At 40.2% G+C, this 22,556-nt stretch overlaps 1 protein-coding gene across 1 annotated transcript; it reads left to right on the top strand.

The window, feature by feature from the left end:
• Positions 1-3,090: 3,090 nt before the first annotated feature.
• Positions 3,091-22,511, top strand: tp73 (tumor protein p73). Its single transcript, XM_054608411.1, is given in 14 exon segments — positions 3,091-3,149; positions 3,896-3,983; positions 3,986-4,045; positions 9,045-9,293; positions 17,326-17,512; positions 17,729-17,844; positions 18,439-18,548; positions 18,746-18,888; positions 19,074-19,162; positions 19,473-19,600; positions 19,907-20,061; positions 20,162-20,294; positions 21,614-21,707; positions 22,110-22,511. Coding segments are annotated over 14 exon segments (2,013 nt in total).
• Positions 22,512-22,556: the final 45 nt, after the last annotated feature.

The following is a 22,556-nucleotide window of genomic DNA, read 5'->3' as shown; positions in this document are numbered from 1 at the left end:
GCTCACACTTCCCTGAACAGCATGCAAATCAGTGTTCCTCTTGTCTATGCAGTTAATCCTGTTTCTCCGAAAAGTCAATAACCTCATCCGCTGTTATCAATTCTACTGTAAAGTCGCTCGATTTTTCAGTTTTTTTTTATTGTTGCTGTTTTGTTTATGGAGGGTCACTCTCTTGGCATGTTTGATAATAAACAGGCAGGTGCTCGGAGCAACATAATTCTTGGGTATTTGGATTGGAGTAATAATAACCTTCAGGTACGTTGATTTATTTTAATGGCCTATAGTAGAATAGTGATCTTAACCTATTTAACTGATGTCATGGTGTTGTTGGTTTTTATTAGCAGGCCTACTTTGTCGGTATCTCTTGTTTTGCAAAATGTGACAAATAATCTAAATTAAAAATGAAAAAAAAAATGTGTCTACCAAAATGGCCCACATGTCTTAAGTATTAGATAAAAGGCTGGTTAAGATTCGGGATATGTAAAAGTGTCTTAGTTTAAAATCATGTTTTTTCTTTATGTGATTTTGCAGGTGGACGTGGTTTGGTTGGTGCGTATTGTTTGTTAAGGTTCTGCTTTATGTTTTGTTAGCACAGTAGGCCTATTTGATATAGGTCTAATAGGTTAAAATATATTGAAATTGTATATAATCAAAAAAAATGCAGGCCTTAAAAAGAATCCCCGACTTAAGTGTATTGATACTATCCCCAATCTGTTTTTTGATTTGTTAAAATTATGTGTGGGCTGTAGCCTATTCGGGAGAAAAAAACGAAAGATTGGGAATTATCTTTTTAACATGTAGGCAAGAGCTAGGCCTACGTATCATTATCTTATTTAAAAAGTATTCACAAAATGCTACGTTATTTATGTTAACATATCCAACCTTTAATTTTTTTTTATATGTATTGGAGTTATTTCAATAAATAAATGCTTTAGATACTCATACTTTGAATCCTCTTATGGCATATGATTTTCACTTAGGGCTGTGGAGGATCGAATCTAAAACAATAGTAAATTAATTTCCTCTCAGTTGGGACAGTGTTTTTTCTTACATGAAATGGCCCTCGGGAAGGCAGACTGTGTGTGTGTAAATTGTGGGCGCGCGGGGCGTGTGTGTGTGTGTGTGTGTGTGTGCGTGTGTTTGTGCGTGTGTAAGTTGTCATGGGTGCCGTAACCCGGGAGGGGAGACACAAAGTAGAGACAGGTGAATATCATGGAAGCACATTGTCAGATTTGAAAAGACATTTAGGCAACGAACCAGCAGAGGCCGTGCTTTGTGTATAACCTTTTAAAATAGTTTATAATAATATTAAAAGACAAATACTCATCTATTTCAACGCTTATCAATATCTATCTATCTATCTATCTATCTATCTATCTATCTATCTATCTATCTATCTATCTATCTATCTATCTATCTATCTATCTATCTATCTTTTTTTCCATAAGAAAAGGCAAACCGAAAGTTCTGAAAATCATGTCTATATTATAGGTCATAAGTAATAAATCCTAATTCTGGTCAGGATAAGAGGTGCAGACTATGTAAAAAAAACAAAAAACCGACTGTGGCCAGGTGGATCCCAATTAAGCGGCCCAAAGTGTGAAGCAGAGCTCTGAGGCCAACCCGTCTCATTCCCTCTGCTCGTCCTGCACTGATGCTTGATCAGATCCCTCGTGCAAACACACGAGCGTCTGGGATCTGACGAGGCGGCACTGAGGGACGAACTACGAATGGGACCTGGTTTGTGCGGCGGCAGTCACCTCGGGAACAGCGGGAACCTGCAGTCACAGCTGCTGCAGCGCTCCGCGGTCCTACATTACTTAAGTGACTGCGTGCGTGCATGTTGCAGGCCACTGCTGTTTTTTTATGTTACGCCAATATGATTATGTGGCATGAATTCAAACTTTATTAGACGAGCCTAAATATGTTGTAGGCTAATGGCCACATGATCAGCATGAAGAACAACACAACCTTTGATCAATAACCATGTCATCACTTTAGATGTTTACTGAGCTGCATATCTTCAATCGATTCAGTATAGGCCTACATACTGAACTGAAAAGACCCCTGAGATAAAGTTATTGTACTAATACAATTATTTAAACTGGCAGGGTCACCTTTACAAAACAACCAATTCAGAGAACATATAACACATAGCCTCTGGCTGCATTGATTCCAGAGGAGGGAGGGTTTTGCATTTATGACTATTGTGCGCTGCAGCCTATATCTTTAAAGCCATGCACCTTTGCCACACTTTTTTCTTGTGCAGTCGAGGTGTTACTAAGGAGATAGCCTATGACGCTGCTGTGGTGCGCAACTGTGAATATAGTAAACTTTGGTGGAACAAATTTGCCCGACAGGATTTTCTGTTGTAGCCTTTGTCTTCTCTGACAAATCAAACTGGTGATATGGAGTCCCCACTTTATCAGCTTTAAACGGTAGGCCTGCAGTGCAATCGCTTTTCTATTTGTGGTGACAAACGCGGATTTATTTGATAACTCGAAGTATTTTGACTCAAATCATCGCAGAGGCCCGGATGTCCCTTTGCAGGTATAGTTGTAAACTGTCTCGATACTGTCTTTATCAAAATAACACAATTTTCTGTCATTATTGATCTTCGATTATTCTGCAACGTGTGTAGACAACCATAGGGTTATTAAAACACCTCTGATATGCTATCCGCTGTAGCTCCACTTGCTATTTGCTTCGTTAGCTCCTTCTGAACACATTTGTAGGTTGCAGTGCAGGCTGTGTTATTTTGAGACGGAGGCGGAGAGGATGCTCAGACTTTGTAGAATGAGTGATGAGGCAGGCAGGTCTAAACACGCCCAAGCCCCCTGACACCATGCGCCACCTCACTGGGACTACATTGGTGTGCTCACACCTGGATGAATGTGTGTGTGTGTGTGTGTGTGTGTGTGTGTGTGTGTGTGTGTGTGTGTGTGTGTGTAAATATATTATCATCTGGCAGTTTGTTTCCAACTATTTGAATCATTCTTCTTTTCATCCTTATTCTAAATACTTGGATGTGTGTGTGCTTGTGTGTTCTACAGAGTAATCTGTCCCTCACCAGACTACCCACCCTCTAAGATGTCCCAGTCCACTGTCCCCGAAGAAGGAGGCACCTTCGAGCACCTGTGGAGCTCCCTGTGAGTGTAAACAGCTGACGACTGTTTCAATGAACATATTTTCCAAATTACATAATGGTTTTGTTAAAAATATAAAATGTATTAGGCAATAATGATAAAAAACACATGATCCTGTCATTAACTAAATTATCTAATCAATAATCGATGATAGGATTATTCAAAATGAAATACTAATCCATAGTGTGTTCTGTTAATATCATTTAGGCAAGGGATGTCCTTTTAGGCAAGGGATGTCTGTTGAGCAGACATGATCAAACAGAGTCAGAGACAAACATATGATCATCTATTCTGTGCTTTTCTTAGCACATGAAAAACTGTAATAAATATTTAAATTGTTCAACTAAGGTGCTTCAAATATTTCATTAATGTTGCACTGAACCTTCTGGGAGATTTCAGACAGAACTTTATGAGGATAACATTTTTGAATAAAAGTCTATAAATATTCTGGGATGTCCAATAGGATGTCTAGTGATCATCAAGGTTTCCCCTTTTTTTTGTAAATATATATAATAAATACAACATTGTTTCCCTGTAATAAAATAAGCAGTTTAAAAATGAAAAATTATTTTATTTAAAAAAATTATAATTAAATACAATTTAAACAATGAAAAAGATCAAGGAATAACTTTACTTTTTTTATTTGACTTCCTTTTTTTTTTCACATCATGTACCTGGTCACTTGTGCTATGTTAATTTTTTTGAAAGCTCATCCATCTTGGATCAACGTGTATCCATTGTGTTCCCAGGGAGCCAGACAGCACCTACTATGAGCTCCCTCCAGGCAGTCAGCCAGGTGAGCGGCCGGTGCCTTCCACCAGCACCCCGGGAGTCATCGCAGTGCTGCAGAGGTCTCCATGGACGTTTACCAAATGAGGGACATGAACGACAACGTGATGGTAGGAACGTGAGCTCCCATTGCAGTTCAGTTTGCATCTTTGTGGTCTTTCTTTTGCTTTTGAAAAAGCTGTAGTTTATTTCTGGGAGCTGACAGGTGTTTTCCTGCTCTGTGTCCGATCAGATGGTTTCTGTGAAACCCCCCCCCCCCCCCCACACACACACACAAAGGTATTTTCTTTTCCAATTTTGTTTGTTGTATTATCTCACTTTTTCCCTCTAGTGTTGAGGAGAATCCCTCCGATGTAGTTTCCCTCTTCTCTGCAGTCTTTTCCCTCTCTCCATCTCCCTGCTGTGCAGTCTGTTGGGACTTTGGGGTGTGTGTGTGTGTGTGTGTGTGTGTGTGTGTGTGTGGGGGGGAGGGCTAATTAAACCCCTAGCCAGGACCCCTTGCTGCTCCACTGTAGAGCCATCTGTTGGCTGGGGCGTGTCTATGCGCTTTACGTAACAAACAGGCAAATTTGTTTGCAGGTGAATGCACTTGCATATTTTTGTTCCTGTTTGGAAATTTCATATCCACAGAATTAGTGCTAACGTTTTATGAATGAAGACAAACAGCCCAGATTTCAGCTTGACCACCATGACTTTTCTCAAAAGGAATTTAAGAGCAAGTTTTTCAAGCTTTTGCAGGATCACACTTCTTGTACATTTGTTCACTCTATCCCTCTCTAACTTAACAACATGAAATAAGAAGTCTCTCCTAAATAAAGCCTATGTTTCCTTCCTCTTCTGATCTGGGATATTGGTCTATGTAATCTTTAAGTGGGCAAGCCCGGGCCTGCCGGGCCGTTTAATGAATAGTCATGTCAGAAATAAGGGGGCGGAGCCAGGAATTGTTGTTAGACACCTATGCAAGACAAGTTGAGATGGCCCAGTCAGTCAAGTGAAACAAGTGGAGGAGAGGAGAGGCAGGACATCCCCTGTATCCTCCATCATGTCCCGCTTCACAGAGTGGTCAGCTTACCGAGCAGAACTCGACACTTACAGTCACACTTGACAACAGCAGACTATAAGTCCTATGAGAGCCGGGTCACAGAGACATCGTAGGAAAACCCTCTCTTATCTTTCTGGAGACTTAAGATGCTGTGTGCAGTGGTAAGTGGAGCAGAGTAAATTGTTTATGTTCTTGCATATTTAGCACTATTTTTATGTTTGAAAATGGTGTCTTGCTGGTGTGTTAGTGAAGATGGTTTAAGTTACAGAGTGTAGAAGTATTACTTTGGCTCTTTCCAAATTGGTAGTAATCAAATAGATGAATGAGTGAATCTGCATATGCTCATGACTCAGCATGCTGTTTGAGAGCGTGTTGAAAATCAATCCTGTGTCATCTTTTTTGTTGCATGGATGTTTACTTGAGGTTTATAAAAATCCTTCAGACCTGTTGAATATATACTACACATTTGGCAAAGTTCAGGAATGGGATATGCCATTCTCAAGAGGACCACAATCATGCCCACCTATATATCCCATTCCTGCACTTTGCTAAATATTCCCAACAGGGGGCAACCTTCCTACACATCACTCCACATTTTTCCTCCTGTCCTCCTCACATCTATTTAACATTGCTGGTGTCGTTGAGACATGCTGCAGTTTTCATATGATGCCATGTCACTCCTTTATGAAGCCTAACTTCTCATTTTGATCATGTTGGCCATATGACAGCATGTGAGTCTGCGTTGTTAACTGTTTAATGAGTAGCTGTAAACAGAGGTCATTAGCGGGGTACACTCTCGTTATTCTCGGCCCATAATGTTTCACTCACCTTGACAAGTGAGGGTTGTTGTGGCTGGCTTATCTACGTTTCTAAATATTTTTAGCCTTTAAAGCTTGGCTTTGAGTGGCAGCTACCAGGATGGCTGCCCATAGGGGACATCAGATGCTGTCGGGATGGGAAGCAAGCTTAAACACTCACACACACACACACACACACACACACACACACACACACACACACACACACACACACACACACACACACACACACACACACACACACACACACACACAGTGAACACACACACACACTAACTCACACAGTGAGGTTTTAGCTCTGTTTCAACTTGTTACGGATCGAGTTTAGGTATAAAGACCAAGCACACCTGTGAGCGCACAGGTTTGTGTGACAGCGTGTACATGTTTGCATGTGTTTGTGTCAAGTGTTTTTGTGTTGTTGACGCATACACCTGGGCTTACCTTGTTCCCGTAAAGCCCCTTTGACATACGTTGTTGAAGGAGATTTCAAAGGTAGTCAGTCAGATTTAAAAGGGTGGACAGAATGGCTCTTTTATACACCTTTCATAAGAAAACACACATCCACATCAGACTGCCGACTCATTTTCATATTTTTCATGAGGCTAAACACATTAGTATCTCAGGGCCTATTCTCCACTGCCAGACATGAGAAACACTTGATTAAGGCTGCCACTAACATTATTTTGCAATATCAATTAATTTGACATTAATTTCTTAATTAATCTACTAAGTGTTTGTCTTCAAAATATCAGTAAATAGAAAAATGCCATGCACCTTCAAAATCATTCTTTAATCCAAACCAACACTCAAATGTGATAAAGAAAGCAATGAATTCTCACATGTGAAAAAACAGTGAAAGTTAATGAGTATTAATCCAATCAAAATAAGCATTAGTTGTTTTGAACCCAGCTGTCTCCTATATGATGTGTTGGGATGCATGTACCTGAGTCAATGTATAGATCCAAACACCCACACATGAGTGCATCCTCATTTAACCTACACTGTTTGCATTAAGTCTAGGTCATTGACCTGTCCTTTTGCTTTCATCTGATGAACCATGGCATGGAGTTTAGTTTACATATCCTTGTGTAACTTTGTCTCAGTTGTGTCTGTGTTTGTTGTCAGTGTCCGATGTTAAAAACACAAAGCAGAGCAGAGATTAAGTGATGCTGTGTATTGCTTACAGTTGGGGATTTATAATTTATCTGAAGTATTGCATAGGTGAAAATAATAATTTCCAGCACCTCCAGTCTAAATGAACATGAGGTGTGCAATAAGGGCCTGGGGGAAAGATAGCACTGCTTTCATGCTTTCAGCTGGCATTCTCGTGTTATCTGTTGTACTCAGTCTTCTCCAGGTGCAAAGAGAGTTAAAAAAACCAGTGAATTCATTGTTTATTTGTTAAATAATAAATGCTGCCCCTTCTTAGTTAATTTGTCATCTTATCGGTTATTTTGGTCTTAGTCAACTAAGATTTCTGTGGTCTATTAGTCGTATTTAATGCGTTTTCCATGCAGAATAATTTCGAATAAACATATGAACACAAAATTTAAATTGTTGCCGTTAAGTGATTATTTGTGAATCCGTTGATTAAATCGACTTATCGATAAGTTGACAAAATCGTATTAGTGTTGGTCAACTTAGATATAATTTTGTCGAGGACAGCCCTAGAAAGTATATTCTCTATACTTACTGTTATTGCTTGGTTTCATGTTAGATGTGGAGTATGAACCAACATTTTGTAAAAACTCCTTATTTTGAACCCTAAAACACCCATAGAGTATACAATTAAAATTAAACTTTTATTCAAATAATTTCCATCAAGTAACAAGGATTTCCTTCAAGGTGTCCAAAGACAAAAAAAAAGTTCAGCCATGACTGCTGACTTAATGCTATATTGATATACAATACTGGGTGGGTCTGACCCTTGAACTCTTGTTCTTTCATGTTTTTTCCTTCTTGCCTCTCTCTCTCCCACTCTCTGTCAGACCAGACAGTGTTTACTTAGTGAAGGCCTTCACTAGGTGTTTTGGAACGTGTGTGTACATGCGCCCCGGAATTGCTGTCTATGTCCGGGCTTGCCATAATTAGAACGTTGAACCATTTTTTGGGTTCCCATCCGTCTTTCCCTCTCTTCTTCTCTCCCCTTCTCTCAGTCTATCATTTCTCTTTCTCCACGCGAGTCCTCACCTTTCTCCCAGTCCTGGCTGTACATGTGTCTGTGTGTGTATGAGTGTGTTGGGTGTCCACTGATGGCCACCTCACTTGAACTCTCTGGTTAGGCTATGGTCCTGCACTCTCTTTGCTTTAATCTGTTTGGACGTTTTTTTGACTGAAGAGTTGACAAATGAGACTAAATCACTAGAAGATGTACTACGTGAAAAAGAAGGTAAAAAAAAATTCTTTTTTCTACTACTCATAGGGTTATTGTGTGGATTTGTGTGGCTATTTCAGTTTGAGCCGGCAATCAGTGTCAGTTATTTGACAAACATATATACAGTTCAAACAGCAGGAATAATAGCTGATGTGAAATTGGTTGGATAATACAATGTTGTTCAAAGAATGTAATGGTCTGATGTTGATAAGAACGTGGGCAGGAGGACTCACAGTACCGTAGATGGCTGGTGTGCTTTCTGACTTTTCAGTGTTTTTGTTCAAGTTGTGTGACATGAAATCAACTAATGAACATGGGTGATCCAAAAAATAATAATTACAGCACCCGCACAGCAGTTTTCTGTCAACAGTAGCTTCTAAGTTTGTGTTCAACTACGAAGGCCTCACAGAATGCATTGATTTTGACAAGTGTGTCGGCACACACACTTCAGTGCAACGAATCTTCCCTGTTTTTAAACACAGCAGAGCGGACAAGAGGGGAATGGCAGGCAATTAGGCAGATTACGCCTGTGCTTTACAACTCGTCTCGGATAGCCCCAAGGAGGCTACTGTGGGGAACTCACTGCAACTGGCACTCCCTTACACTGAATTATACACACGTCATGATTTTATTACCAAATCTCATGTATAAATCGCACAAAAAGTGGCCCGCGTTTATCACGGACACCTAGACAATTACACATCCACCCGTCCCACACACATGCCCCGTCACAGTACCTGTAACTCGCTGTAATCCGACCTCCTTATAGGCCTCCAAGCCCCTGTCTGTCCCACACCTCTACCTGTACCCTCCCTCTCTCCTCCCTCCCTCACTCTTCGCCTCCCTCACTCTCTTCCCTCTTCTTTTCTCCCCAGTCCCAATACAACTTGCTGAGCAGCAGCATGGAGAGCCTGGGGAGCCGTGCGACGTCCGCCAGCCCCTACAGCTCCGAGAACGCCTCCTCGTCGGCCGTGCCCACCCCCTCACCCTACTCCCAGCCCAACTCAACCTTTGAGGGCCTGTCACCTGCCCCGGCCATCCCCTCCAACACCGACTACCCCGGACTGCACACCTTCCAGGTGTCCTTCCAGCAGTCCAGCACCGCTAAGTCTGCTACATGGACCGTGAGTACACACACTTTCTTGGCTTTAGCGTGTAGTATGTGTGTGTGTCTGTGTGTTTGTGTGCTTCTCCGTCTCTTTCTTGGTCTCTGTCGTACTGAGTGACTACTGTGCACACACGTAAACATGCACACAAAGACATTATTTCACACACACTCACTCAAGCCAGCACATGTGCAGGCTTGTCGCATGCAAGAGAAAGTTGTGCATCATTCAGTGATTCATGTTGTCCTCTACTCACCTCTCGTAGTCAAATCTAATGTGATGAATGCAATGGGAGAGTTTGGTACGAGGTCGAAAAAGTTTGTGCCCTGTGTGTGTTTTTTCTTTTAGACTATTTAAGCACTGAATCTATTAGAAGTCGTTTTTTTTAAATCACTTAATGTCTTTTAGTTTATGTACAATTTGTGTAATGCAGGTCTATGAATTGTTGCGTAACTTTTAGCCATACTTTTTGAGATCAATGCAGTAATAACACACATATTTGGAAAAGGCTGTTAAGGTATTTCAGAATGTTTGTCATAAACTATATATGATACTGTAGTTGTATGAGTTTCTAAAACAATCAACATCCGGTATATTAATTTAATTTTGGGACATGCTACGTACTGAGAGGGCTTCCACAGGTTATTCATAGTTTTGCAACAGGGATAATATAACACATTTACATGTAGTTCTAATAGAAACGTAAGAAAATTATTCTTTTTACTTATATACTGTGTTTGCCACCAATACAAGGGAGTAGTGATAGTAGAAGTAGTTGTACACTACTGAGAGGGTACATTTTAACCATTTTATTGGGTACAAGAATAAACCAAAACAGCTGAACTTAGGGCAAGATGTAACCAAACCACACAACTACCTTTAAATAAGAAGGTGGCAATGGACAGGTGAAATGGGAGCTGTGTAATTTGTCATGAACTGATGAGAATTCTAGCGCTGGATAGGTGTCACCTCCGACTGTCACACAGTTGACCTCCCTGAAACAAGAGAACCAAGCGACAAACTGCACACCCCTCACTGGAAGTGTGTATGAGTGTGTGTAAGTGTGAGTGTGGGTGAGATTGACTGAGGGGCTCCTGCGCGGCTGTGTTTGCTGAAAGTAACCATGCATGGTGGGCTCCTTTCCTCAGCCCTCAGTGATGTAAGAAGATCCCTTTCTGGACATTAGAGTGGTGGTCTTTGACCTGCCGCTTTTCTTTCTCAGTCTCTTTCTTCCTCTGGACTTAACACACACTCATGGCTGTCCCCTCTGGCGCCTAAAGTTGCATCCTGTCTTCTCCTAAAATATATCCATCATCTCCTATCCCTCACTTCCAGTCTCTGACTCAGGTCTTTCTCACGGCCAAACTACATCAACAGAAGCCAAGGAAAACATGGAAAAAAGTATAAGCCTGTTTCACTTGAGAAATCACTGCAATTTAATGAAATCACCTGTTTCAACCTATTTGGTTAAACATGACCCTTACGACTCTGTCGTTCAAATAAACCTGCCTTATACTTTCCCTTACAGTTTACAGCTTTGAATATTCCTAATAATTTGATTCAAGGGTGTCTACAAATAGATCTTCTGTTTCTATAATCACCATGCAGTCCCATCTACCCGTTTGCAACATATAAACTCGACTTTGGTTTGCATGGATAAATGTTTAATTATCCCAATTCATGTGCCTGAACAATTCAAGTCAAAGCAGTTTTTTGTTACGAGGAGAGGAGAAACAAAGGAATTTTTTGACTGGCACACGACTTAAGATACAGATGTTGACGCAGCAGAAAAGGATTTTGAGGAAACCTGTGATTATTTGGATTGCTCTGCTATGATTAAACAGCAGGGATTAGAATGAGTGAGAGACTGGGTAATTGCTTATAGCTTTTATGGAGTTTACTGTAATGCTTTGTTTTTTATCAGAAGATGTATTTAAGTGTTTTTAAGTATACACTACGGAACAACAACACTGATGTGTGATCCTGTAGGATACTATATGATGCTATTGATATCTTACAGATGTTAGCACACTACATTTTTGCATCTGCAGCATCTACAGGACATGCAGTTGTTTCCTTTAAAAAGTTCTGAATAAAAATGAAAGCATGCAGGAGTTTAATCATGTTCATACCAAAAAAACAAGAAAACTAAGTGCACTTAAAGGCTTGCCAGGCCAGGTTTGAGGCTCACACCGTGTCGGCAAGTAGACAAAAGAGATTACGGTCAAGCCTCTCAGAATGAATACGCTTCTTTTAAATGGAGGGGATTTCCCAAAAAATAGACCAGGGGTGCAGGAGGATATGTGTGTTTCTTATGTGCATGCATGGGTCTGTGTGTGTATTTATGCAAGAATCAGTGCAAGGCCCAGGTTTGAACATGATTGAAACAAAAGAATGGCTATGTGGACCAGACGTTGATATGTTTGAATGAAGGAGTTAACAGTCTCTGGGTTTTTGCTCATTTCTTGTGGCCTCAGGTAGTGGGGAATGCCGACTGCCATAGGGGCATATTGACTATAATCAGTTACCTAGCCTCCCTTCGTCCCCACCCCTTAGCCTCCCACTAAGAACAAGTGGCATGCAGTGCTTTGGGAGATTACAAAAATGCAGCTACGTATTGCATCAAGCATTTCTCATTAAATCCCGTCTTCTCAAATTGTCAACTGAATGATTGACGGTAGGTTGGGGGCTTCATACAGCTGCCAACCAAACCAGTCCACATTGGCTTCATCAATCAAAAGTTAAACGTAGAGATGAGCAAAACCAGAAGAAGAGTTTGGACCAGAAGACACAATCCTTTTTTTCTCATCAACCATAATGTTTCCACATGCAGTAATTCCATTCAAGTCCATGTTGAGCTAGTCTGGTAATCCTCCAGTCCCCCTCCTGTCTCGTCAAGACACTGTGCATTAGTGATAATAGCTCTGAAACTCTGCTGCTCTTTTGAAGATGATTCCTTGGCTTGGACGCAGGCAAGCATCAGCGCGGCTGGAAATGAGATCTAACACCTCAGCCTTGTCAAATAATAAGACCTCTTCCCGTACACTCAGACGTGACTTCATGAGTATGTATGTGTGTGTATGTGCGCGTACAGTATGTGTCAGAAGAGGGAGGGGGTTGGACGCGCTGGGTGCGGGCTCGAGCATGCACTGCAAGCCAGCTTGTCAGAAGCTGCTCTTCCCAGCTATTAGCTTCTCTTCGTTAGGACACAGGTCCCAACACGCCCTGCAAAATGCATCCTTCCCTTTCTTTCCCAATGCATCATCCGCAGCCACATCACCATTGGCCTTCGTGCCGAGCATTGGATCTGGGAAACACTAGATAAGGAAGATTTTGCACACAAGGTGCTCAAATGTGTTTTATCAATGAAAACACATAAGTAAATACATTAAGATGTTCATAGTTTTACAATTTTGTGTCATTTGGATCAATTTGTACTGAAAATTGAAGTGATTTTTCTAGTCACCTAGTAAAATAAGTGCTTAAAGAAAGCCGCCTTCCTGATCGATATCTTAACTAAATTACTTCCTGTTCAACAGTGTACATTGTCCAGTATCAACATTGGTCAGTGGATGTTCTGGACTGTGGGATGCAACCAATAATATTAACTAATTGATCTATTCTGCTGTATGTCCCTTAACACTTTGTGTTTAAAAATGTGTGTATGACATCCTGTCCAGTAGACTTCCATGGATTGTGCCAGTCCATCCTTCATAGTATGGTGATTAGCTGATGAACACAAAAGGGAAAACCTTACAGTAAGATTCCCAATTTATTGCTGAGTGAGGCAAAATGTGAAACAAAAATGTTAGGTTTGAATGAATCATCAATTATTTCATGATTAGATCTTTAACTAAAGAGAATCAAGTGTATATAATATATTTTATTAAAGAATCAGTCGCTAAAGGTCATTAAATCTTTTCGTTTTTTCCTTGAAAGTCTCACAGAGATAAACCGTAACTTTAAAAGCAATTACCATAACCTCAAAGAAAGTGTTGGAGATCTCCATTTTTCTAAATTGATTTGAATCCAATATGATTATATAGACTGCATAGAGATCCAGCTTAGGCTGTGCGGATATGTACAGCATGCAAAATGTACGTCAGCTCTGTGTGCCTCTGTATGTGTTTCAACTTATTCAATATTGGGACAGTTAAGCAAATTTGCGGTGGGCAAGTTGTTGCTTGTGTATATGGATGACGGTCTGGCAATTATCACCTTGTCTCCAGGAGCCTGTCAGGACCTGCCTCCACTGGTCCACCACTGCGTAAGGCATGGATGGAAGGATGGATGGATGGGTGGGTGGGTGTGATTGCAATAAAAATGGTGGATTAAATAGTTAGATATAGAATTAGACAGTATAAAGTCATGATCACATCTTAACATTTTTGGATGGAAATCTGGATCTGAATGTATAGATGAGCTTGTTGTTTATCTTAAATAACATTGCACAAAATTTAGCAGTGAAACAAAAACTCCCAAATTAACTCCAGATAAGACAGAATTCCAGCATGTAAATTATGAGAAATCGGACATATCACCATCTTCTCTAGACTCTGGAGAGGTACGTTAGCAGTCCATAAAGCTTAGAGGTAGAAGGCATAGTGATTCTTTGCAAAGATTGTTTTTACAAGACATGTTTGTTACAGTTAATCTGATAGCTCATAAAATTGGCAACAGATTAATAAGATTTCTAAACATTTTTTAACATTTACAGCTTCAAGTAATACAATCTTTTCATCTTCTCTTTCTTAATTTCCTATTCTAACTTACCTTGACCATTTTTTCCAGGTCATTGACAAAGTAAATAATCTCTTTAGCCTTTAACGGCGTTTGTTCTTTTCTTTTTCTCCTTCCTTTTCATCCATTCATCCTCCTATTTGTCCTGATACAGAGCCCAGTTTATCCATCATTCAGCATCCTTTATCTGTACCAGAACATACATCAGATATTTTGCTTTTATTTATGCTGTACTTCACTTCAAACAATGACACACAAAGCTGAACTCACAGATTTTGCGTATGTGTATGAATGCCTATGCCAAGTCGCCGCATGTGCACACTAGTCTGTGTGGAGGACGAGTTGAGACGTCTCCCATGGCATCTGCACCCCGGTAGACCGAAAACAGTAATTCATACCTTTTTCATGCACTCTGCGATGTCGAAAAACATTATTAACAAACGCTGATCCCCAATGATCCCACAATTTATCAAAAAACTTTTTTGTGTGAATAAAAATCAATTTTCTTTTGCAATGGTCCATTTTTGTCTGACACAGGACTTTGTCTTGTCTTTAATATTGTCCTCTGAGCAAGTTTTTTACTTCAAAACACCTGCAGTTTTACTCTTAGTAAATGACATGACCGTAATTAGTTCTCAGGACTGTAAATGTCCTTCAATATGAACAATGAACAATATTTTTTAGTTACATTCAATAATAATTTTGAAAATCTCCTTGTTGTTTTTACATATTCTCCGAAATCTGAGTCAGTTGCTAAAAAGGATTGCATTGGAGATTTAGGGTACTATAGATTCTGAAACAATATCGCGCTGCCTGCATTTTTTACACAAGTGCATTAACCCACCATGATTTGATATCAATGACTCATGTCATGATTTATGTCATGCTGCGTACTGAAACATTAAACCACATTTCCTAGATTTTGCTTTTCAAACACCTAAGGAGGTAAAATTATTTCTGTTGTGATCATGAAGGAAAGCAAACCATCAGTGGTCATCAGTTTTGGATTTTTACTGCAGGAAAAGTCCTGTGGTCTAAATAAAGAAGTTTGCCTGGCTGTTGCATCTCAGAGAAATAATTTATTCATGGTACGGACAGGCTGTTGAGACTTGTCAGGGTAAGCTAGGTGGGAAAAGGTAGTGTGCACAGGTATTTCCATTTCCCTCAAGGGAGGGCTCATGGCTAAGCGTGTGTGTGTGTGTGTGTGTGTGTGTGTGTGTGTGTGTGTGTGTGTGTGTGTGTGTGTGTGTGTGTGTGTGTGTGTGTGTGTGTGTGTGTGTGTGTGTGTGTGTGTGTGTGTGTGTGTGTGTGTGTGTGTGTGTGTGTGTGTGTGTGTGTGGTTTGAGGGGTTTAGTAACGGTGTCACAACAAGGAATCCAAGCAGTTGTCTAGAGGCTGTCTGGTGTCTGGGAGAGTCAAACCACAGTCCCGATCATCAGTGGGAAATTTAAAGAAGTTATTACATTTCAATTTGAAGAATTTACCTGATCTTTATGCAAAAGAAAAAAACTCTTAACTGTACACTGACTGGAAAGACCCTCACTGCCTCCTGAAGGCCAACTTTGTAATACAGGCATTGAAGTTATTATATTTTCCTAGAAAGTAAAATGAACTTTTTGTGGAAAGGTAAAGATGGTTGAAGGTGGATGTAAATGCTTCTAAATTAACATGTTGTGCATTTTCTGAAAATCATTAATTATTGATGGATGATACTTTACTGACAGATCTGGTTAATAGGGTTCAGGGTTTAACTGAAACTAATCTATGAAACTCACATTTTGCATAAAAGCATTCACCAAATGCAGGCTAATATGATGAAATTTACCGCATAATAACTTTGAAAATGATGCTTGAAATGGGATTCTGATTAACCCGATGTTTAAGATGCAGATCACGTCAATGGTCAGGTTGAGTAGAGCCATTCATTCGACTCTCTCTTTGTGTTTCTTGTTTTTCTCATCCTTTTCTTACCTATCTATAATGGTAATTTTAGCAACCTGCTCTGGTCTATACAAGACTTGGCCAACTTGGGTTGTTTTTAAATGTGCTTAATAAATAAATGTAATTAATTGATTAAAATACCCATAGGCGAAATGCTGACCAAATTGCATTAACATCTTGATCTGCATGTACTGTCTTTCTGCCATAGGGTGCGCTGTTACATTTGTATTCAGGCCCGCTGTAGCAAGTCCATACAGGACAACTGTCTTCTCAGTTTTTTCCTGGAAGGTCTCAGTTTGATTTCCACAGGGAAGAATTTTGAGATTTTGTGATTGTGTTGGGGCATGTTAAGGCTTCTCCATCCCTTAACCTGGTGTCTTTGGATACATCTGTACTTGTATTTACAGACATACATGCGTGTATGCATGCGTGTTTTAATGCTTGTAAACTGAGGAATTACTGAAGATTTGGTTTTAGCACAGAGCAAATTCTCATTGAACTTCACTGTAAGTGACTGAGTTCCAGTGGTAAAAGTCGAACATTTAATGAACGCTTTTATCACGGGCTGGATACAGACTTAGAAACTTTTTTTTTATCCTTTTGAATTTTTGAACGCCAGCTGTAGCATCTCACATTACTACTAACAAACCAAGTCTGCTGGACAATAATCAGTCATTATTCTAATAACACAGAATTACCTTTACTACGCAGACGAAAAAATTGACTGCTGACGGTTTTACATCGTCTTGTGTTTTCCCTTTCCTCTTCCTTTCATGCTCTCTCTTTCCTCAAAGGCAAAATGTGTTCTCTAGTCATAATTTGATGTGATAATTACAGTACCCTGTGTTCACAACCCACTGTTTTATTATCATATTATCCACGTTTTTGCTGGCTGTCATGCTGATAAATGAAGTAATCGTTTAAATCACATGCAATTTTAATTTGAAACAAAAATTCTACCTCCAGAGACATTGTTTTTGCTAAGATGTCTGTGCACCCTTTGAGAATAACCCTTCCCTCCTTTTTGCCTCCTTAGTTTATTCGTAGCTACTATGAAAGAGCATTTAAATGAAACTGAGGAGACAAAACAATAATCAATACTTGCTTGATAACTTGATTCTTTATGTATGTTCATGTCCTAAAGTGTAAATTCGAACTCAAAATTAAAAGAGAAAATAAAAATTCCTGCAGCTTTGCAAATGTAGACATAGCTGTGATCTATTTAGTTCACACTCCCATGTGACTGACTGATAGTGATGTTCTTATAATATCCGGGGCAGACAAATCTTTCATTGTATCATTGTACGCCATGTAACAACCCACACCGCTGACTCAAGCCTCTCCTGGTATGTGCTCTTACCCCACCCAGTACTCTCCCTTGCTGAAGAAGCTCTACTGTCAGATTGCCAAGACCTGTCCAATCCAAATCAAGCTGTCCTCCTCTCCTCCTCATGGCAGCATCATCAGAGCCATGCCCGTCTACAAGAAGGCGGAGCACGTCACAGAAGTGGTCAAACGCTGCCCCAACCACGAACTAGGACGAGACTTCAACGATGGTATGATAAACGAGCCTGGTCCTTTGACCGTAACTGACTGTACCTGGACATTTTATGTCAGCAATAATATGCACCATTTTTTTTTTTTGTTGGGTCAAAAATAAGGACAATAAAGTAGGCAACATGATATTTAATAACCAAGACTGTTATGTGAGATGCTTTGCCTTAGATCAACCAACTGTCCCCTTATCTGTTCTGTCATCATTCTCTTCAAAGGTCAAGCAGCCCCGGCCAGTCACCTGATCCGAGTAGAGGGGAATAACCTCTGTCAGTACGTGGATGATCCTGTCACTGGCCGGCAGAGTGTCTTCTTGCCGTATGAGGCTCCACAGGTTGGTGGTTCATCAACTTCTGTGGCTCATAGAAACACACAATGCATTGCAACCTTAGGGACGGGACTCATGACCTCAAACTTCAGAAATTGAGGGTGAATGAACAAAATATTTGCGAAATCTACTCTTTTCATGAAGTATACCCATGAGGTGAATTTTAGTTGATTTTCATCCATCCAAACAAAGATAGCCCCATTATGTTGTAAATTTAGCCCAGATGTTTTACAAGACACACAATGGATCGGTCAAGCTCAAAGAAAGAATCCATTTCTCTGAGGTACTTCATAGGAAACATATCTATAAAAAAAAAGATGCCGGGCATGTCCATACAAGTGCAAGAGTGAGAAATCATCATGAGTGTGATCACCTGGGGAGGTTAATGCATAGTATGAGTGTCTCGCATCACATCAAAGTCTACTGCAACACTGCCATCTAGTGATGAATTACAGTACTTACTGTAAAATCTATGTGTAAAATGGGAGGTTTGCTTGTAAACAGATATGCAAATAGAAAGAAACTGTCTGAAAAAAGTATCTTTACACCAAGAAAATTTAGCATCCAATAATTTGTAGGATTCCCTGTTTTGTGTTTCAGGTGGGGACTGAGTTTACCACCATCCTGTATAACTTCATGTGCAACAGCAGCTGTGTGGGCGGCATGAACAGGAGACCCATCCTCATCATCATCACTTTGGAAACCAGGGAGTAAGTCAACAATTCATAAATTCATAAATGCTGACAGTTCAAACAAGGTTCCACTTTTCAATCAAACAAGCAATTCTCAACTATTTGCTTTTTCTTTTAAATTATTTCTGGCGCTGGGTATTTGGATTTTATGCATTTATACATTTTCTTAACAAACATGACTTGAGTATATTTCCTATCCCCAATCATCTCTCCAGTGGTCAAGTGTTGGGCAGAAGGTCGTTTGAAGGTCGGATATGTGCATGTCCTGGCCGAGACCGCAAAGCAGACGAGGACCACTTCAGGGAACAACAGGCCCTGCATGACAGTGTGTCCAAAAATGGCAATGCCAACAAGCGCAGTGAGTTGAATCAAATTGAATGACACGTTTATGTTAACTATACATTTAAATAGTCATGTGACTTTTTATATGGCTGTTAGTGTACATTCAACAAACAACCAAGATATCTTGGTCCTCAATATGAATAAGATATTGAAATGTGTCAGAAAACTGTATGATCATAATTCTGATTCTGTCGTCCGCAGACTTCAAACAGAGTCCTCCAAATATTCCCAGTCCAAATATTAACATGAGGAAGAGGCGGCATGGAGAAGAAGAGATTTACTATATTCCCGTAAGAGCCTTTCACACACTTATCATTTTACATGACACTGGTGTTAACAGTGTAATACAGACCTAAATTAGAGATGATTAAGACTTGATATATGAGATTTTAGATCTTGAAAATTGTCAAGTTCATTCACATAGCAGTATTTGGAAATATTTAATCTAAATGGCTAGTGAAGTCAATTAGTTTTTTTATTTTATAGAACCCAATATCACACACTATTTCTTGACTACAAGAGAGCATGTATCAAACACTGAAATCAAATGTGCCATTTTTTAAAGAACTGCCTTATTGTCTGTGTTGTGTTTGTGTGAAGGTTCGTGGCCGGGAAAACTTTGAGCTGCTGATGAAAATTAAAGACAGTTTGGAGCTGGTGGAGCTGGTGCCGCAGCCACTGGTGGACTCCTACAGACAACAAACACAGCAGCAACTTCTGCAGAGACCGTGAGTCAATCTAACACTTACACTATGCACAAGCACACAGACAGCTGCTGGTAAACATGCAAATATACTGTACTTATACATGTGCACACAAAAGCAAAAGGCATGTAAAAAACACACACTTTTCTTTGTGGTTTTTCAGCGGAAGTCTGTGATTCAAATAAAGGGTAGAATGTTATAGAATAAATGTCAATGTCATGAAATTTAGAGTCTTGTTGAATTTATAAAACTGACTGTTGTGTTTTTCATACTCATTAACACAAGTAACACATTCCTCTAACCTCAGTCATATTCTCCTGCTTTTCCTAGGAGCCATATAGCATCCCCCTCCTCTTACTCTCCGCTGTCCAACATGAACAAACAAAATGCCCACGGAGGCCTCAACAAGCAGCCCTCAATCAACCAGCTGGTGGGGCAGCAGCCCCAGCAACACCACACTGCCCCCACCTCCATAGCGCATATGGGTGAGTATCTATATATATGTGATTTGAATCAAATCACGTTTTGATCTTTGTGCTATTCTGGCGCTCATTATTTCATTGATCACCCCTCCCTTTCTGACAGGTTCAAACATGCTCAACAGCCACCACATGCAGGGAAATGGTGATATGAATGGTGGACACAGCAGTCAGACTATAGTGTCTGCCTCCCACTGCAGCCCGCCCCCTCCGTATAACCCTGACCCCAGCCTTGTCAGGTACCTCACCCTCCAATGACACTCCTTCTTTATCCTCCTGTAAAGGGCCAGCAGACAATCAGAGGCACTGTTGGGTTAAATTTGAATGTTGATGTCAAAAACAGCTAGTTTGTTAGACCAACCATCAAACAGGTTTTTGGGAAAGTTCCTAATTTGCAGCAATATGTGTCTAGATTAAACTGTGTCATGCGCTCAGTTTGATTTGATTATGGCTACTTTGTAGAGGCTTGCCATTACAACACAAATCTGGAAACCATTGTTGGTGCCATATTTAAGGTCCACTGGGGTAGTGGCTGCATGGAGATAATATCTATACATAATTTGAGGGAAAATGGATAAGTACAAGTGAAAAGTGTGTATTGGTATGTTTGTTTCCAAACTTTGGCTACTTTTATATAAAAACTGTCCTGCCACCAGTAGCAAGAGATATGTCTGAAAGTGTCTGTCTTGTCTTTGATAGCTGGCGAAAAGTAATTTACAAAACACTTGATGTTCTTGCCTTAGCTTGCTCCTGTTAAATAAATAAGATGTGTTAATCAGCTCCCATTCAAAAACATCATGTCTAATTAATCTGCTCATACAGCCAAGCTGGTCAAGAGTTGTAGGCCTTGACTATTGTTGCCAGAGGATTTGTTATGTCACCCAAAAGCTGTGTGTCATACACTCAAATCATACACACTGTCACTGATTATACAGCCCACCTTTGCAATGCACTACAACGAATTTTCTTTAAAAGAGTTCTGTTTAATTTAAAAGTTTTTTCCTTTTTTTTTTCTAAGATAATGTGTCAGTGCAGTCGTTTTAATACTTAGACTTTGCTTTTTCAATTTCAACTTTTTTGATACAGCAGACTTTTATGTTTATTGTACAGTTAAATTGTACAGATAGCTTTTTTTTCATTTATACTGTATGTTGCCAAAACGTTAACATTGCATGTATTTATAATAAAGGTTCTTCATCAAAGCAAGAGTGGCCTTATGAATCATTAATATAAATGCATGTTTATGGGTTTACTTCCACTGCATCTATTAAGCTGTATGGGTTCAGTACACTTGAGGCTAGATCTGTACCGTAATTCTTTCACTCAGTTTTTAACTAAACTAATAATAACTTGAATAGATAACAAGATAACTTCACAGAATGAGGTGCTTATATATTTAATTCTGTCGAAAAATAAATGCTGACTCTAATTACTAACTTAGGATAGTCTTTATTCTACTGAAGCACAGCTGCACTTTTGATCAGTGTTAATTACGTTCATTTTAGCTTTGTAGCTGTAAAGGCACAGTCTAAGCAGCCCTGCTTTTCTCCCCTTACAGTTTTCTAACCAGTCTGGGCTGTCAGAACTTCATTGAGTACTTCACCTCCCAAGGCCTCCAGTCTATCTACCATCTCCAGACTCTCTCCATGGAGGTAACCACTCTGTTCCTGCACTTGCAATCTCACAGTGAAAATAACTTTTTGTGTGTCTAGAGCTTCATAGAAAACAGAGAAAAGCGGATCAAGAAACATTAAAGGAAAGAAGAAACAAAAGTCAACATGAAACAGTTCGTCTTTTAAAAAATATACCAGGGATGGGCTTTTGGAAACAACTTGAGCATGGAAATAATTTTACCTAGTCTTACTTAAGGTACCCATGGAGTTTTTGTCCACTAGTGATGATGTAGAGCAACTTCTTGATGAGCAGGCCCCATATTTTTTGTATTTATAAGCAAACAAATGAGGATGCACATACACTCGTCCTTTACCTTCTTTGTTCGTAGTTTTTATCTACATTCTAACATTCCTCTAATGTCTAACTTGTGTTTACACCAGGATTTAGGTGCACTGAAGATACCAGAGCAGTTCCGTCTTGCCATCTGGCGAGGTCTGCAGGACATGAAACAAGTTGCTCCCCTGCAACTGCCTGCCTCCACTCATCACCATGACTACCATGGCCAGCAGCTTCTTCGCTCCAGCAGCAACATGACTGCATCTGCCATGGCGGCCATTGGGGCTGCCAGCGGGGAGCTCCAACGTCAGCGCGTCATGGAGGCTGTGCACTTTCGTGTCCGCCACACCATTACCATCCCCAACAGGTCGGGTGTCGTTGGGACGTCAGGGATGGCAGCAGCTACAGATGAGTGGGCCGACTTTGGTTTCGACATGCCCGACTGCAAGCTGTCGCGTAGCAGGCACTCCATCAAGGAGGAGTTCATGGAAAGTGATGTTCATTGAGCCTGAAGAGAATCTTTGGATCCAATGTTATTGCCAGCATTAGCC

Source organism: Anoplopoma fimbria, chromosome 12, assembly GCF_027596085.1.
Source record: "Anoplopoma fimbria isolate UVic2021 breed Golden Eagle Sablefish chromosome 12, Afim_UVic_2022, whole genome shotgun sequence".
Classification (NCBI taxonomy): Eukaryota; Metazoa; Chordata; class Actinopteri; order Perciformes; family Anoplopomatidae; genus Anoplopoma; species Anoplopoma fimbria.
This window is presented reverse-complemented; position numbering and strand designations above follow the sequence as displayed.